This window comes from Zosterops lateralis, assembly GCF_965231275.1.
Source record: "Zosterops lateralis genome assembly, chromosome: 6".
Classification (NCBI taxonomy): Eukaryota; Metazoa; Chordata; class Aves; order Passeriformes; family Zosteropidae; genus Zosterops; species Zosterops lateralis.
Window position 1 is genome coordinate 29,283,855 of NC_139761.1, and position 16,185 is coordinate 29,300,039.

The following is a 16,185-nucleotide window of genomic DNA, read 5'->3' on the forward strand; positions in this document are numbered from 1 at the left end:
ACTTCAGGATCATCGGGGATGAATCATGCTGTAAAATGTCTCATTAATGTTACTAGATGTATTATAGACTTCTGTGATCTGAGACTGCTGCAGGCAGTGTGCTGGGAGAAAAGCTTTCCAGATTGTGCTCATGCAAATTTCTGTCTGTGATCACATTCGTTCTGGTTCCCACTACAACATTACTTTCACACTCATGTGTGCTGCTCACTCAGTCTAAACTTTTTGTTATTGCAGGTTGTATGCCTACAACATAGCATCCCTTTGCTAACACATTTACAAGGGTGAGAAAACATACAAATATGGAAATAAAGGCACAAGAAATCCAATGGATATGCTTAAACTTTCCCAGGAAAGGGGTAGAGTTGGTCCTAACCGTTGCCTCCTGCCTTGAACATGTGCCCTAACAGGTTACTAGATCAGGGCAGCTGTCAAATTTTTCATGGTATTTAGTTCAGCTTGTCTTTTTGTTCTGAACCATTGTTTTATTCTGAACTGGGGATCTTTTTAATTCAGAGAAAAATTTCTGAAAGCTGGGAAAGGCATATGTGAAATCTGACCTATTTTAGTCCATCCTGTTGTACTTTGGACAGTCTCATCAGCCCTGTTAAATTATGCAAACAGCATTTTGAGAATGATTTAGGATTTATACAGTCACAAAATAGCCATATAATAGGAGATGGAAGATGAGCAGACATACTGAACAAATGTTTTTTAAACATTGCAAATGAAACAGAGAGCCAACGTAATGGCAAGGAGACCTAGGGCTAGTGACATAACCTGTGGCAAGAGCCTCAGAACAACCAGACTGTTTGGGAATGTAGGGAAAAAGCAGGCAGTGCTCTAAAAAATGATAAAAAGCAGGAAATCACAGGCAAATCCTAGTCATGAATTAATCCAACAGAAGTCAAATCCAAGAAATTGTGAGCAGTGAATCATCAGTAAAAGGGCACTTGCATGTAACATATGAGTTCAATTCACAGGTACCCAGTCTGTTTTTTAAAATTAAAATTTAAAATAGGTCAAAAATATTCAGTGTTCAGATGAAAGTTGAAAAAAAGAAGCTTTCAAGATCTCAAGTCTGTATTTTGAATGTTTGTCTAATACATCAACACAGGCTGGCTTGCCAGAAATATTAAAATACAAGTTAAAAAAGATCATAAATTAGTAAATTGTCAAGTATTCTTAATATGTATTCTCAATGCCAGACATTTATAACAGTAAAAGCAGGTTACTTAAATAATAAGTGCCAGTTAGTACTCAGAACTCAGAACAGTTTAATACACAGAACAAACTAGGTTTACTTCAGGAAAGCCATCCTGAAAGAAGTAACAAAGATTTAACTTGGACACATGAGAAGTTTCTGTATTTTAGGATTTCAGTGTTCATTTAGAGAACTATTACACCATGCAGTAGAAATCTTTTATTAGACCAGTGCACTCATTTATTTGAAATAAAATTTTTGTGCAGTCACTGTATTTTGATAGACTAGACTCTGCACATAGACAGGAGATAATGGATTGGACAGGATGTCCTTGAAGGAGAAGAGCTGCTTCAGATTACCTCTCTAATACTCAGGAGACACCATGCTTCCAGTACTCATCAGACTTCTGAAGGCTGAGAGGAAAGATGCACCCATGCTATCTGGTGTAACAAATCAGCTCCTGAATTACCTAACTGTAAAACACACAGGGAAAAAAAATTAAATAATCTCTGCTTAAAATATCTCAATGTCATTTTATAATCTATTTAGGAAGATCGGCTCTGGTGCCTTTAAGAGCAGCTTAGCCATGTGCATTGTAAAGGCTCACTGGTACTGTTGCCATCACTGGGTTTTGAAATGAGTACAGCACAAAGTTACTAAATCAGTTTTGGTCTTAAAGAGCCCATTCGGTCATACTTTCAAGCAATTAAAGAAATTGATATACAGAGACTTTTAAAAGGAGGCAGGAGACAATTTTATGAAAACTGAGAACTATAACAAGATTACTTTTTTTAAAAAAAAAAGGAAGCAGAGATGATGTGCAAGACATATTCTAACACTTGTTAGGCAGAGAAACAAAAAATTAAAACTTTGGGTTACAGTTTTAAAGACATTTATCCACCCATTACATAAGGGGTGCTGGAATAATGTAGGAGCATCTGTGGACAGCAGGGAGAAGGAACTTTGCAGATCTGAGATATTCTAGAAGCACGTGGTTTTTATTGCAAGGGTCGTGGGTAAAAAGGGCTTTGCCTTCAGCCACCAGCCTGGGCTGGAGGGAAGCCCGAGAGAGAGAGAGAGAGAGAGAGAGAGAGAGAGGATATGAGGTAATGGCTGTAAAAAAGCTAAGAGAGCTAAGAAGGGTAAGAGAGTAAGAAGAGTGTAGGGGTCAGAGCGGTAAGAAGGGTAAGAGAGAGCGAGGACCTTATTACAATACATTATATCTTTCTTTGTGTTGAATATTTTAATTTACAGTGACCAAGTGGCACGAGATATAAAACTTACAAACTTTGCATGCAGCCTAGGAGAACTACTATATTACCATATCATCCTGTAGCCTAAATTCTAATGACTACTTTTCTTATCTACTTTTTCCCTGATACCTTGGCAGGGTGGAGAGGGGTTACATCCTTGGGTCCTTTTGTTTTCTATCCCTCAATCTATCTCCAGCTGATCACTGTCTTCCTGCCTGCCATGATCACATCTCAAAGCTGGCCTTCATTTCTATTTCACTCACAGATTTTACATCTCCAGTATTTCTTGCCAGGCAATCATATCTGCAAGCCCTTCCTGTCCTATCTTTCCCAACAGAATAAGCCAACATTTTGTGTCATAATAAGCATACAAAACATTTTCTTGCAGGCTTAGTAGAAGTCAGAGAAACAGAAGAATTTGTGTGCATACAAAGTCCTTAAAACAAGTGTCTTAGCACACAGTCTCCAGATTAAAATTTGCTGGGGTAATCACTCCACTAAGTTTGTTGTGAAAAAAAAACCCGCAACAAAAAATTACAAACTCCTCCCCCTCCCCCATAAATTTTGAATATTGATGTCTTTCCCTCTTTTTTGCTAAATTATGTGTATGTCTCTGTGTGTGTGGATGTCTGCACCAACCTCACCACCTCATTTCTTCAGCTACCACTCAAAAAGAGCTCTGCTGAAACATATTATTCATAGTAGGATGCAGTAATTCTGATGAAAGTACAGCAGCTTAAGGCAGATAAAATGGTGCTATTTCTCTCTATTATAAAAGTCTTAGGCCTCTCTATGGCACAACACTTTACTCATCTACTTTGCATATCAATGTTGCACAAATGGCCTTGTTCATACTTAAAACAGTGTAGACTGAGCTTATAGTTTTAGTCATTCACACCACTCAGAAACTGTTTGAAGCCTCTCTAGGAGAAAAAGTCAGCAAACTGTTCATTTTTATGTATTCACAATTTAAACCTGTTGAAGTTCTATTTCTCTCTCTCCAAAAAAGGAAAAGGTTTGCTTTCAGTTCAGAGAAAAACAAAAGATCACACTGTTTTTCAGACCAATGCATTCTGTCACCATTTCTCAATGCAGCACTACTGAGAAAAAAAGCAGGTTAGTTCGAGTCATGAATCTTGTAGGAAGATTTGCAGGAAAAGCTGGTTTCTTCAGGAGCAAATATCCTGCCGCCTTAAAATATCCAGTACAGTACAAAAGCTAAGATCAACATGTTTCAGGATCTTTTTTAAACTCATGATGAAAAACACGACTGCTACAGGAGACACAGTGAAACTTATGCTGTCTCTTTGGTTTCCATATGCATCAATGAAAAAATAAGCTTCATCCATATCTCTCTGAAAGTACATCTTCTCTTGCAGTCCATCGTGTCTCTGGCCCATGGACACTCCACACTGAGAGAAATAAAATACTGGCATTTTCAGGGAGAAGTGAGAAAATGATTTAGCCTTTTAAAAGAGTAGAATTCAAACAAACCAAGAACATCCAGGTATTAACAAGTCTTTTTCTGACTGGGGGAAAGGATCAAATACGTTTAAGTCTAACCTAAAAATGATCCTGAATACTAATCAACTAATATATTGTTAACAGATTCATCCCTTTTTCCTTAAGAAATTTAATACAACAATTTATTTATGCACTGTTATATAAAAAACTCGTTGCCTTGCCCCTTTCAAAAACATTTAAAGATATGTGAATAAAGTAATTCTTATGAACAAAGATGGCAGCTCTGCTATACTTTTGGAAGCAACAGTAAGGAGCAATAACATTTAACAGTTTCTAGTTTCAAATATTTATCAGCATAGTATGCTGGATGTAGAAGTTGTAGCAGGAAGATCTTCTTATCTTTAGTCTCTTGTTTTGTATCAGGTGCTGCCAAATGCATTTCTGATAGTGGGTAAGAAAATTAAACTGGAGTGCTAAGACCACTTCACAGTCACTTCAATGTGAAGGTCCTGCCATACAGCTCACTTTTGTGGGGTTATCTCAGATATATGCTGGTGGAAGAGGAAGATCATTGAAGTGCTGGTCTCCTAGCTCCAGTGCTTACACTGTGGAAGAGAAGCAATGAGAATATATAGATGCAAAATACAGGCAGAGAAAAGGTTTGATACTTGTTCTTGAAATTTTAATTTTGTAGCCTTTTTTTTCTATACTGACCTTATGTAATGAGTAAAATATCAGTGGTAATGAAATTGACAGGAGCTTCACCTGTGCGTCTGAGCCTGTTTTAGTGAAAGCAGTGGTAAAACTCCTGTTGATTTTCTGGAGAAAACTGAAGCCCAGGGTCTATGATAGTGGTAGCTGGTAGTTACCTGAATGTTGGTAGCTCTTTAACAACAGTTGTCTATCAGATATAAAATACATAAATACCCCCATATTAGAAAGCAAGGCAGCAAATCTTACTGCCTGGCCATCATTTCCATTTTTTTTTTCAGTAAAATGTGCATCCTAATTACTACTCTGAATAATTCTTCCTGGATGCTAGGAAATGGTTAAAATCTGGGCACAAATGAGGTTTTCTTGAGTTGGGCTGAAGTGAGTAAATTCAACATAAAATTGAAAGGAATCTAGTCTTTAAAACAGTATTGAGGTAATATTGTAGTTTCACCTCTATCCAAATGATCTAAAGTTGTATTTGGTGTGTTGTAACCAGACCTAAATAAATCAAACATAGAACCAATGTGATCAGACCAACTGCATCTCCCAAAAGTCACCCGCTATATTCTGCAGACATATACAAACAAGTCAGAAAAAAGTACATTCTTTTTAAAGAAAGCTTTATTCTTCATACAAACCTGACTCTGTTACATATCACGAGACATCATTAACAAGGTAATATGACTTTGCTTAAATCAAACAACATTGCTTCATTAAAGCATCCAACAGAGTTAGTACCAACTCTTTTCTTTTTTCTCTCCTGGATGGAATGTATGTATGTTTTGATATCAACTCATCTTTAAACTGCTAGCTTAGCCAGCATGCTATATGAATAACATCTTTGTCAGGTAAATCCACCACAGGTACTAAAATCAGAGCTGGGGTCTTCTCTTCCAAATATTTTTCAAGGTATTCTTGCAGTCCTAAAATGGAAACAAAACAAATAATGAATCCCCCTTGTCTTATTGTGTCCTATCTCTTAAGAATGATTTTAAAATACATTTCTGAAAATTATTGTGGAGTAGCAATTAACAAAAGGAAGTGAAATGCAACTCTTAAATTTTCACTTTACATAGAAGGAAAATCTTCCACCTTGTTTTTGACTAATTTGAGATTAACTTTAGATGTTGCCTAAGGCCAGACTTCAGCAAAACAGTTAAATGCATATTTCTCAACCTTGAGTGAGTGGTCTGTTCATTACAGATATAGAGAACTGAACTAGAGCAGGTAGTAAAAATACCAAAAGGCTAGCTGAAATTCAGTTGTCATTTTTGACATTTGGATGATCAGCACATAGTTCTCTGTAAATAAAACTCTTCTCTCAAATCCCATTGTGGGGCATCAGTCAGAAGAGAAGAAATTAAAGGGGGCTATTTTTCAAAACATTATTAACTTGATTTCAATTTGTAATCAATGGGTGCATGCCATCTCGAGGACATAATGGAGGAAGTCCAGGAATAGCAACATATATGACTGAATATCTGGAATTACAGTAAGATTCAAACTGCTAAAAATACAGAATCAGGCTACAAGAAGCTCTAAAGGGACTGGTGTGTGTGGCAGAAGTTTGCAAATTTAAAAGTCCATTATGGGAACAGAATTAATAATTGAGAAAATCTAATTAGAATACAGAAGAAAAGAATGGAAAATTGAAACTTGGCATCAAGACATGCTTGGTTGTGCTCAGCCTGAGTGAACATGCTAGACATCAAGCCAAACAGACCCCTAAAGAAAACTACCAGAACTCAGCTGAATGACCCACAAAAGCGAGTTTCCTAATGATAAGGTATAGCCTGCAAAGGTTCTTGTTTCAATAACTTATTTCTGTCAGCAGCTTCTGGGATTATGGCAATTCTTTATAACACTAAGCAATCTTGGCTAGAAAGGGTGTAAAGAGGGCAGAACTTGCAGACTGTCAGAGCTTTTTTTTTTTTGGCGTCACTGCCTGTGAAACTGCGAATAGGCAGTTCAGTCAAAGTGTTACCTCATCCAGGATAAAACAGGAATTTTGCAATTGTATTCACTGAAGCCAAAACTCCTCTCTCTTTATCTGGCAGCAGTAGCATAAATTAATTTAATAATGGTAATGCTGCCTACAAAATATTGCAAAGAGAATACCAGTCTTCTGAAATTCTGCTGGATTCCTTTTGTATTAACATCATTGGCATTGGAGGTGAAGACAGAAGAGAGTGAGCCAAAAATCAACAGTCACCTCAAAGGTGAAATAACTTCTTCATCTGGTGTGTAAAAAGGAACTCATTCTCTGTATTACAGATATTCAGCAGTGACCTGGTAATTAACTATCAACTAACATTTTTTTAAAAAAAATTGACTTCAGAAAACTTTATGGCTATACTGATTCAGAAGGCATTAAATGGAAGGGGTAAAGACAAGCCACCTGAAAATCACTGATTCGACCCTATTAAAATTACATTTCTTTTTTCATCAATTGAAACTGCAAAAATACAATTTTAGACTTCAATGTTTTATGCACAGGCTTAAAAGCTGCGAATCGGTGCTAAAAGCTACCAAACAAAGCTACTAAAACAAATCCAGGTATTCCTTTTAAAGGGAGAATTTTAAAGTTGGGCTATCTGGAAATAGACCTCCATTCTTTGGGTGGGTTTGAGGGGGCCAAAATAGCCATAAATATTAACATTTGAATGTGCCCTAGTGGACTTGCTTGCCAACCAGGAAGAGCTACCTTTCCTAAAGACGAGTGCCTTTTCTATTGGCAGTGCTCACATGCATAAATGAAATGTGGATAAAAATCTGGGACATATGTCTCTAAATATTTTACTGCATTTACAAATAAATTAGTTTGATATGAAAGCAGTACAACTTAGATGTGCATATTTATACACTTAAAAATTGTGGAAAAAGGTCTGCTCATGCAAACTTCTTCTAAAAAGCAGAGACTGGGTCTTCTAAAGCAGTAAAATTGTACTCTAAGGTCTCACAGAAGACAATGCACAATTAGTAAATCTGTGGCAACCTATGCAATTTATAACAAACTAAAAATTTTTGACAACTATGTATTTTACCTACTATAAATTATAATAAATTACTATAATAAATATATAATATTTATATATTATATATATAATATAAATAAATTACTCTATAATAAATTACTCTATAATAAATTACTCTAAATCTTCCAAGACTAATTTTATATTTTTAATGATGGAAAGTCAATAAAGAAAGTATTTATATATTTTACTCATTCAAAATATGCTTTTAGATAGGCCATAGTGTTTTCTGAATATGTAACTTGCAGGGGCATCCGTGGACGGCAGGGAGAAGGAATTCTGCAGACTTGAGGCATTCTAGAAACACGTGGTTTTATTGCAAGGGTCATGGGTAAAAAGGGCTTTGCCTTCAGCCACCAGCCTTGGCTGAAGAGAAAGCCCTAAAGAGAGAGAGAGAGAGGGTATGAGGTAAGGGAGACAGCAGGGGTAAGGGAGGTAAAAGAGCTAAGAGAGCTGAGTGGTAAGAGCGGTGAGAGAGAGAGTGAGGACCTTGTTACAATACATTATATCTCCTTTTGTGTTGAATATTCTAATTTATAGTGACCAACTGGCATGAGATACAAAACTTACAGACTTTGCATGCAGCCTAGGAGAACTACTATATTACCATATCATCCTATAGTCTAAACTCTAAAGACTGCTTTTCTTATCTACTTTTTCCCTGATACCTTGGCAGGGTGGAGAGGGGCTACATCCTTGGGTCCTTTTGTTTTCTATCCCTCAATCTATCTCCAGCTGATCACTGTCTTCCTGCCTGCCATGATCACATCTCAAAGCTGGCCTTCATTTCTATTTCACTCACAGATTTTACATCTCCAGTATTTCTTGCCAGGCAATCATACCTACAAGCCCTTCCTGTCCCATCTTTTCCAACAGTAACTTTGTTTGAATACAAAGATTTCCAAAAATGTCCTTCCTTTTATATCACGTATGAGAATGCTTGCTTGGTTGTGTGCCATACTTAGTTATTTTAAAAGCAAAAACAAGTAAAGGACAAACAGTTACAGTAAGTGTGTTTACTGGAGGTTTAATAGGGGCTATAGATGATTGATGCCAGTCATACAGTTATTTAAACTACCCTGATACAGAACGTTTCAGTACAAGCAAAAGCAGCTGATTATCAAGCAGCAAAGAAGTGGTGCGCATTGTGGATGTTTTCATTTCCTGTGACAGTCCACACTAATTATGCTAGCCACGTTGTAGCACACTTGCAGTTTTATGGAGACCAGCCAGAAGCTCCTGAGGTAACAGAAGTCAACAGGGAAACATGAAGGAAATACCTCAAAGAAATTAAGGGGTGCTCCTCTAGGAAGCTGACACAGATGACAGCCCAGCTGCGGTGCCGTTACGCCAATGTGTCAGAGTCCAGGGCAACCCTCTGGGCACCCTGGAAGGTCACAGACCTCGGCAGAGAGGTCTGGAACCTGAGAAAGAGGGTCTGGGATCTGTGCAGGGGGGTTTGAGACCCTGGCACAGAGCCCAGGAGGACACAGTCTTTGATTTTAGTCCATGAGAAAACTTCCAACAGAGAGAAGAATTACAAGTCACAAATGTGTGACACAGTAGTGTGGCTAATCACCAGGTGGAAAATTTGGTAGTTTTGGGTTCTTAGAATTGGGGAACAAGGTCGTGGATTTAGGGTGATGCCCTGAGCTCCTCTCCTTCTTCTTTGTCCTCCATCTTCTAAGGTGGTGATGACACAAAGTAGTTTGTGTGGATTGGGTCAAAGTAGAAATGACCCTTCTAGTATAGGTACTAGGCATTGGTATGGAACGGTAAATAATAGGTATGTAGTTATCTGTATAAAAGCAGAGTGACCTCCCATTGTGGATGCCCCAGCCTTGGAAGAGTTCCTGGCCAGGTTGGATGGAGCTCAGGTCAATCTAGTCTAGTGAAACCTGGCCCTGCCCAAGGCAAGGGGTTTGGAACTGGATGATCTTTAGTGTCCCTCCCAGTCAAACCATCCTATGATTTTATGATCATAAGTACATGAAATTTGCTCAAAGCAGGTGAACTTCATCCTGCAAGATGGATCCCCCTTCTCCCAAATGATCCACAGAAATTAAGGGAGCAGGTTCCATATGAAGTGTCTTCCTGCACTGCTATGTTTTTTTTTTGTTTGTTTGTTTTTGTTTGTTTGTTTGTTTTTTAAGACCTGGGTACAGCTGAGGAATATGGACAAAACTAAAACTTTTAAATGAACGAAAGTTATTCAGTATCTTCTGGCATAACCATCTATTTCAGCCATTGCTTTGTGAAGACAGGACACTAAAATCAATAATCTGATGATCTGTCATGCTGATTTAGCAGCCCTTCTACATAACATGGCACAAACTAAGAGTGTAAGCAGTTGTTTTTAAAGGTGATTTTCATACTAGGTAGAAAAAGCAGTGCTCTGAGAGCTCCTAAAGGGTCATTTCAAAAGACTAGGAGGTGGTTTTTACATTTTTGCTGTCATTGGCCTCAGCAGGATTTAGGCAGTATCAGGTGAGGTCGCAGAATCCACTTACATTTTCAAAATCAGGTCTCTGTTATTGTTGCCATACTCTTGCTTCACTATATATCTGCAGGGGAGTAGTAATCTAATAGCTCATATGAAAAAGGAAAATGGTAGCAAAAAGGAAAATGGTAGCAAGAAGGAAGATCACATTTAGCCCAGTACATAAAAAATCACTTTCATATTACTACTATCTTTCCTTCGCTTTTTAACCAAAAGATACTGTTACAATGCTTAGAGCAGGTTTTTAAATCCCTGAGCTAATAAAGCTCCATTGCTTCTGCTGCAGAGATCTGACATGCAGCATGTAGTTTGAAAAGATGCATCAGAGGGGATCAGGTTCCTAACAGTTGACTAAGAGTTCCAGTCCCAAAAGATCTGCCCCTGGTGTGCAGAACACTTAACCCTTCGACCAGTACCAACATGACTATTCACAAATTATTGATGTCCCTAAATCCCTGGCAGATTGCAGACAGTTCTTGTCTCCCTTGAAGCCAAAGCATATGGTCACTAATGAGATGGATTAAAAATACATATACACATTCAGGGCTTTGCCACATGAATGTAAAGCCACAGAAATGTTAGAAGGTGATTGAACTGGACTGAACACTGTTAAATACATAATTAGCTTGTTATGGATCATTTCCATTGATCTATATACAGTTTCACAGCATAGTTTAATTAAAACTGTCTGGAACAAGCCTCTGCCTTAAATGATCAGGCAGTGCAATGAAAAGGTGAAACAGGAGGAACTGGAGATGCCCCTCCCTTTTTTAAACATCCAGCTGACTGTCTCTGTGGTGTAGAACCATAGCAAGAACAGAAACTCTTCTTTAAAATATTGTCTGTTTTTCCAGTCCAGGGTTTTTAATACATTTTTTTTAATATAAAATTATGTAGTGGAATATAAGATTTGAGAAAAAAACCCAAACTGCATAGTTTGCTTGCATCATTGCAATCAATGCCTTTCTATCAAAAATAAAATCAAACCCAGTAAAAAAGAATATACTGTTGGAATATAAAAGGGAGTCACTTGGCAAAATATGATTTTTTTGCTGCAGCTGTAAAGATTTTAAATCACAATATGGATATTTTTCACAATCCAATATTTGGCTTTTCATGTCGTGCCTTATGCTTTTTTTACTATTCTTAATGACATTATTTCACATAGGTCATTGTACTTTTAAGGGACTGGTTTTTCAAAACTGATGTAAGCTCCTTCATGGAATACTGACGATGCATTTCAGTCACTCTGGCCTAGGATATTTATCTGACTACAAGTTAAGCAGTTGCTTTGAATTGCAGGGGCAGTCTGTTATAGCCATGATATATGAGACAAATGACCAGTAAGAGTTTGGATAAGGCTTTGAAACCACTTTAAACCTGTGATTTCCTATGCCAGTCCTTGGAACTGTGACTATAAAACAACTTGCATTCTTTGCTACATAACTTTCATAACATAATCTGTGTGGTTGAGATTTTTTAAACTGTGTCTAGATTTCTCTCCCTTCTTTCAATGACAACAATTGATGAATGAGCTTTCCTGTTGAATGATAAATACACAATGGCATTTGTTAACAAAAAATGTAACTGGTATAATTTAGATTCAAGAAAAAACTCCAGATTTACTGTTTCAGGCCTATTTATAAGTATACATACCACAAAATTAAAAAAAAAAAAAAAAAAAAAAAAAAAAAAAAAAAAAAAAGAAATTACAGAGGGAGTGGTAGTTGTGTTTGGAACCCAAGTCACATGCCTGGTCAGTTGCCAAAGCAGGCAGATCTGCACGTCTGTATTTGCAAACAATTCTTTCATAAAAACCTATCTCCAAGATTCCTCACACGGACCCATCTACACTGATAGACTTCTTTCCTCTCACACTTAAGTAGTTTTAGTTGTTACAATGTAAATACCTTTTTCAAGTAAGCACCTAACAGCTGACAATACAGCCTGTACTGAAAGCACTAGGGCCAATGCTGGCCACTCTCTTTCAGCTTGTTCCTAATATCAGAGTACCATTTTAAATGATTGCAACCTCTTTTGTGAAGGATATAGTTATTAAGATCCAGACTGATGGGACTCTGTCACTTAGGACATAGAAAGAGGACAACACTTTACCCAACAGAGCATTCACCAAGAAAAATCATGGAATCATTAGTTTGAGTTAGAAGGCACCTTCAAAGTTCATCTAGTCCCCTCCACTCCCCCTGCAATAAGCAGAGCCGTCTTCAACCAGACCAGGTGGTTCAGAGACTCATTCAAACTGACCCGAAAAGTTTCCAGGGATGAAACTTCAATCACCTCTCTGGGCAACCTGTTCCAGTGTCTCACCGCTCCCATTGTGAAAAACTTCTTCCTTGTATCTAGTCTGAATCTATCCTCATTTAGTTTAAAACCATTACCGCTTGGATAAGGGCTACACTATCACTACAAGCCCTATTAAAAAGCTCTCTCCCATCTTTCTGATAAGCTCCTTGTACACATTGAAAGGCCAGTAAACAATTTCCCAAGAGCCTTCTTCAAGCTAAATAACCAACTATGCCAGTCTTTCCTTACTGGAGAGAGATGTTCCACTCTTCTGACCATTTTTGTGGCCCCCCTATGGACCTGCTTCAACAGGTCCACGTCTTTTTTGTGCCAAGAGAAAGATCTGCTATAAAGAAAATACTAGTGCTCTGTTATATTTTACTGCTAGTCCTGTTTGTGCAGTGGGCTTCCTGTCCCTTTGGGATCTATCCCAAACCTGAAAGCTCTAGCAATGTTTTTAAGCAGGCTACAGTGAAGACATAATTAAAGTTGCTCTAGGCTTGATGGGTACCCACAGGGGCTATAGCAACTCTTTCCTACAGCTGAGCAGATGAAAAGAAATGAGGAAAATGAGCCGTTTCCCTGCATGCCATACTGATAACTCCTGCTCTCAGATTCAGTGATGAGAAGCTGCGACTGCAAAAGGCAGCAGTTGTGGACCTTACTGTTCATATGAGATACAAGAAAAATGAGTGATTGACTTATCCTATTCCACACTAGTAAATTAGTCAGGATGGCTGAACTCTGCACCACCAGGAGCAAGAGGAGAGGGACAGCTGGTATAAAATGATCAGCTCTGAAGGAATCCAGATGCTGCCTCTTCCTCTCCCAGCCTCGCAATCCTCTCTGCTGTTCCTCTGTTTCAACAAGGGAGGGCATTAACATTTACAGGACCCTCACTTTTCTAGAGCTGAGTCATTTGGCTGAGTAACTGCACAAGTCTTTTTAGACTGTAGCTCATGCATTTTTTTGCATCTGAAAGAAAATTAGTAGACAAAACAGTTATTTTTAGTATTGGTTTGATTGTGGGCCTGTCAGCCTTAGTGATGTATCTCTTTTATCAAGCTGCCACAATATCTTGTTTTGTTTTCAGAGCAAAGTTTGATTAAAGACCAATTTCAGAAAAGTTACTCACTGTGGGCGTTAATTAGTGCTTCTTGGCCTCTGCGGGATTTATCTTATGATCTGTTTCACTTACTAAATCCTGTAATTCAATTTACATGAAGATGGGAATGAACCAACCCCCTTCTAGTCTTCTGAAGGCTTCTGTTTAACTCAGTCCTGAAAGAACCTCTCCTATCATTCCCTAATAAGGAATTCTAGTTTCTAGCCTTTTAAAATCAAAATTAAAGCAATACTTCACATCTATAAAGACTTTTCAACTAATGAAATGAAAAAGAGCTTCAGAAGGGAGTAGATAAACTTCAGGAAGCCTTTGTCTCCAAATAGTGGTTTCAGTGGCGCTCAAGTATACTGTGCATCTTAGAAAAAAATAGTTAATATCTTTTTCTCTTCCTCTGCATCCTTCTGGGAGTGGAGCACTGGCGTTCTGTACAAGAAGGTCGCTGGTGTTGTTCTCCTCCTCTCTCATTAGCAGACAAGAAAAGCCTTTTGTCTCTGAAAGCAAAAGGCCAGCTGCTAGGTCAAAAATATTAAAAAGGTGGTTGATGAAGAAAGACTTAATAGTACTGGCAGGTAAAGAGTAGCAGGTGAAATTTATAACATGATATAGGCAAAATTAGGAACTACTGAATAAAATGAATGAAAAGACAATGCCACTGGGGTACTATACAAATACAAGCAGACCAAAAAAATAAAACCCAAAAACAACCCAAAAGAAAACCTGACTCAGGTACATTGAGTATTTCAAACTAGATTGAATAAAACATGAATCCAGTACTAAAGATACCAAACCTGTGAAAGAGAAGATGACCTAAAATGGTTGGGTTTTTTTAATAGTAAACAGCCTGCACAGCAAAACTGAGGCTGGGTGAGGCAACACATTCAAGCAGAGTTCATGGACACTACCATCTTAAAACATCCTCTTCCAGTATATATCCTCTCATGAACTTCCTCTCAAATTTTGAAACTTAAACTTCATCCTAGGTGTAGTATGGACTTAGGATGGTAGGGATGCTTCCTGAAGTTGTACAGTGTGACAGATACACCAGAAATGCTGATTAAAAAAAGGAAATAAGGCAATGATAATCATAAATATACGAGTATTTAGAACAATTACCATTTCAGACTCAAATGCTATCCCTAAAACAGCTATAAGCCACCCAACTTTAGTAGTTACCTTCTAAAGTAACAACTGCACACAGTACCAGTCCAATTAGGTACAACATAATGTTATAATTGATAATATGTTATCATGCACATCAATGGCAAGTTGCAGAAATAAATGTGACTCTTTTAAAGATTAACAAATGTTGCTGAGCTCCTCTGTGTATTAGTTAGGGCTAAAGAATCACGATTTGGCTTCCATAATAATTCTTTCAAGCTGCTAGCTACAGCTTAGAAAATAGCAGAACTTGAAAACTCATCGCTGTGTGTTTTCCAATGTTCTGTTTTTAGTCATGTCCTACATACAGACTGAGAATCAGCCTATACAAGGTTATAAATGTGCACTTTTGTTTAAAATATTATTAGCCTTTTGCACTAAATAAAGAAACACTTAAGCATGCCCTTCCAATACAGTGAGGTCTAAATATAATTTGAAAGAGAATGGAGGACTGAACTTTCCAAGTACAATAATTCAGAGAAGAACTTGTGCTTTTCCTAAAACCATGACAGAGTGCAAAGATCACAAGCCTGTTTTCCCTGTGTGCTATCCTTCAACCCTGTAACAATCCAATCTCTTTACGGGGTGGATGGTTATTGAATTTGTATGCCAGCTGTGTCCAGAATCTCTGGGGAGGATGGGGTGTAATGACACCAAGCAGGGATGAGTTATGAATGGAGACAGATTACTACAAACATAGGAAGCAGTCAGGACCCACTTTTCAGAAGGCATTTAAGAATGTTCTTAAGAACTTCACAGTATGTTTATGTATTTGTTCACTCATATAGTCTCACCTGAATGTGCCTATGTGGCAGATAGAACCACAGGATTCAGTAGAGACTCACACACATGTTTTTTGTTTTACTCTAAATCAGATAAACATGTACTTCTCTTTTTTTTTTCCAGATTAGTTGAAAAATTGGTGTGAAAATGATCAACTGCAACAGCACCTGTGCATTAATTATGGAACTTGGTTTTTCACCCTTAAGTCAAATTACAGCTACTGACTCTTGGCCCATAGTCCAGGAGCATGAGATGGGCAGATTTGCAAGCTGTAGGACAGTTGGTTGCTGTGCCCTCCAGGTAGGGTTGGGGACACTGGTGGGGCAGCGTGTGTGGGAAGCCCGGCTGTGCCTGCTGCTAATGCAAGAACTTTTATCTCTAAGGCCTGTCAATCTGGCACCTTTCACAAGTGTTAAATTCACTTAAGTATATTTTTTAAGAAGCTGTCATGAGACATACTGAAGCAAATATGTCCTTCAGTGGTTACACATGGACTAAGTTGTAACAATGTTTGTTAAGTGCTTTGACATCCCCAAGTGATATGTTTGGTATACAGCTTCCACATTTTTTGTTTATTGAAGTTTGCTAAATAGTCTTCAAAGCCAGTGGGTTAAAGAAATACCTGACTGGACACAGTACATCCAAAAGGC

At 37.9% G+C, this 16,185-nt stretch overlaps 1 protein-coding gene across 5 annotated transcripts in view; it reads right to left on the reverse strand.

Moving 5' to 3' along the window:
• Window positions 1–5,257: 5,257 nt before the first annotated feature.
• Window positions 5,258–16,185, reverse strand: part of DPH6 (diphthamine biosynthesis 6) — a 190,021-nt gene continuing 179,093 nt past the window's right edge. For all 5 annotated transcript variants that reach the window (XM_083864141.1, XM_083864142.1, XM_083864143.1 and 2 more), the window contains one exon: window positions 5,258–5,555. In XM_083864141.1, coding sequence (XP_083720267.1) covers window positions 5,440–5,555 — 116 coding nt within the window. In that variant the 3' untranslated portion in view covers window positions 5,258–5,439. The remainder of the gene's footprint in view (window positions 5,556–16,185) is intronic.